This window comes from Limulus polyphemus, unplaced genomic scaffold (genome assembly GCF_000517525.1).
Source record: "Limulus polyphemus unplaced genomic scaffold, Limulus_polyphemus-2.1.2 Scaffold2965, whole genome shotgun sequence".
NCBI lineage: Eukaryota > Metazoa > Arthropoda > Merostomata > Xiphosura > Limulidae > Limulus > Limulus polyphemus.
Genome location: NW_013668575.1, coordinates 64,144 through 67,318, shown reverse-complemented (window position 1 = coordinate 67,318; position 3,175 = coordinate 64,144). Strand labels below are relative to the sequence as shown.

The following is a 3,175-nucleotide window of genomic DNA, read 5'->3' as shown; positions in this document are numbered from 1 at the left end:
CTGCTTCATTAAATAATTTATATTTAATTAAATAATGTACCAAAGAATACATAATAAGGACATGCAAAAAAGGGAAACAATGATCCCTAACTGTCATAATTTTTCTGGCTTTCTAACTGCAACAAAAGCCGTTCAAATTCGGCTAAGTTCATCGATGTATTTCCCGTGAAAATAAAGTTTAAACTGGAAGGAAAATAGACAATTCTCTGTACAGACAACAACGTAATATAATACATCATTTGATAGAGAAAAACTTTGGTTTTCTATTGGTTATAAATAATAGTCTTAAATGTCACAGAACTGTTGGCAAGTTCTGAAAGAGAGGATGTGACAGGTAGGTGTGGAAAGAGGTGTTTGATTTGCTATTTTATTGCTCTGTAACTAAATACGATTGAAGGCTATGGAAATTATGCTTTGCCTGAGCAATGACAACATTATAATAAGTAATTTACATTAAATTTTCTTGAAAGGGTGTAAAAAAAATTAGAGAAGAGGGAAAACATAGATAATATACGTCACGGTTCTCATATGAAGGGCGATTGAGATTTTTTTAATATTTTCTTATAGAATTAAGAACTTAAAACTTTAAATAATACTAAACTTTGATTTATTATTAGGTATGTTCTGATGCCAAGTTTATTCATATACATTAGTATTCTTAACATTTGTTTAATTGTCACTGTACTCTCCTGGTTCTATAGTTACTAATCATCCTTAACATTTGTTTAATTGTCACTGTACTCTCCTGGTTCTATAGTTACTAATCATCCTTTACATTTGTTTAATTGTCACTGTACTCTCCTGGTTCTATAGTTACTAATCATCCTTAACATTTGTTTAATTGTCACTGTACTCTCCTGGTTCTATAGTTACTAATCATCCTTAACATTTGTTTAATTGTCTCTTATTCTTTGTAGCAATAAAGCATGTTTTTTTTGTAATTTTGAGTCTTGGAGACAAAGGATTACATTTACTTTTAACCCTTTTGCTATTGGCAGGTCAAAGTGTGTATGTCATGACTATTTTATTATCATGGTGCACGAATAAACTTTGCATAAAAATATACTTAATAAATCAAGTTTTAATATTATGTAAGTTTTATAAGGAAATATTTTAAAACTCCTCAATCTTACCCTAGTATGAGAGTTGTGACATTTGCTTATTATGTATCCCTTTTTCTCTAATTTATTTACTACCCCTCTGAGAATTTAACATAAATTTCTCATTATAATATTCTTATTACCTGGACAGAGTATGATTAGCATGGCCTTCAATCTTATTTTGTTACAGAGCCATAAAATAGGAAATCAGACCCTTCTTGCTGTGCACACCTGTCGCATCCTCTTTCACAAATTGCTAATCTTTCTGATATTTAATACTATATAATTTATAAACCAATAGAAAGACAAAGTTTGAATCTATCAAATGATGTATTATATTATGTTGCCAAGTGACTTGTATGGTGGGATTATTATACAGGGTTCAAAGGGCAATACAATTTAAGTAGAAAGTACTGTTACTACTTTTAAGCTATTTAGGATAAACAAGTCTAGTTTCCTATTACAAAATTAAGTTGTTTTTTTTTAATGGTGGTTACAAGGTCAGTCAATTTGACCAACCCTGTGTAGAGTTAGGGTAGAGACAATAAATAAATATGAAGTTTAGTAAAAAAAAAAGCTTGAATTTTATATAGGAGGTTTTAGAGATTATGCAAATGAAATTTGATAATTTTCAGATGAAGAAAAGTATTTTAAATCTTAACAAGAAAATCACTTTGCACTAAAATTCAGATTTTTTTGTCTATAAAAGACTCGTAATGCTTACTAAAAGCTTGCAAAATTTTGTGAAGATACAAAAAAAAAACGTATTAGAAGTTATAGTATGGAAACTACATTGACCGAGACCACCATGAGAGAGTTAATAGTACATCTTGTACCTGCTGTGGCAGATCTGTTCTTGGGCGACCATGAAGAACAATAGTTGTAAAAGAAATAATTTATTTTAAACAAATTTATTAAAGACTGTGTTAACACTTTTACTGATTTTCAGTTTCAGAGCAGTGTTAATGAATTCTTGCAGTAATGAAACAGTAGATATCCATACGAAAAGTTTACATAATTAATACTTATGTACTCTCAGTACATAATTACAAGAGAAAAACGAGCAGTTGTATGTTTTACGAGCATTTCGTTTATTATGGCCATGGTCTCCCCAGCAAAGGCATCGTCTGTAATAAAGTTTACAGTTGAATGGAAACATTTTCTGGAATACTTTAGTGCATGATCGGTAAATTAGGTTCGGTGTATGTTACAAACTGATTTTTTTTTTCTATGCTCATTTTAATAGTTTTGATCCTTTGCGTATTTTAAGTTAACTTGGTCAGATTGGGGGGAACGATGCTTACACGATTTTAAAATAGCTATTCCTTGTTAAAGGAAGAAATAACTACATTTTTAAATATAATGGATTTAGTAATTGCTTCGTTGATAGTAATCGTGAAAGGAAGTTAAATCTTTAAGAAACCAGCATTGCAGTTCATAGAAAATTATTGCACTGTTTCAGTTGTGGTCAGTGTATTTCCGTTGTGGTCAGTCTAATCACAGATAAAACTCAGTTGTTCCCGAGGATAAGTAGTTGGTAAATGTGATATATAATTTTGCTGCTTTCACAATTTTGAGCTGAGCTGACGACGAGCAGCAATTAGAAACCAGAAACAAATCAACTGAATTCAAAGATACTGCTTCTCAAATTGTAAACTTAATCCAGATTTTAAATGACACCAAACTGCTTACATTGTTTGTATAACATTGTAAGGAGCCATAGTGTAGCCACAGACAGAATTATTGCTCAATTAAATATTTATTGCATTTGTTTTTTTTCTCTCTGCAGGAAATTAATTTATCCAGTACAGATGGCGATAGTAGCTCACAGGTTAGTTTTATGTTTTATAGTGTGTGTTATTTAAATCGGTTGAAATTAGGTTCACCCCTAGTTTTAAGTTATTTAAATTAAAGGTCTGTAATGTTTTTAAATATTTTTCTATAATTGGTTTAACAATTATGTAAATCTTTTGTATTAGGTTACTTATCCTTTATGGCTATAGCTTTGTCAAAGTTAAAAAGTACTTGATCACGGGTGTATATATATATATATATATATATACACACACACACTA

General features: G+C 30.1%; 1 protein-coding gene across 1 annotated transcript in view; it reads left to right on the top strand.

Moving 5' to 3' along the window:
* LOC106468330 (nuclear autoantigenic sperm protein-like) overlaps positions 1-3,175 on the top strand; it is a 24,399-nt gene that overhangs the window by 16,336 nt on the left and 4,888 nt on the right. Inside the window, exon 7 of the mRNA XM_022396663.1 lies at positions 2,890-2,931. Within this exon, the coding sequence (XP_022252371.1) occupies positions 2,890-2,931 (42 nt within the window). The remainder of the gene's footprint in view (positions 1-2,889; positions 2,932-3,175) is intronic.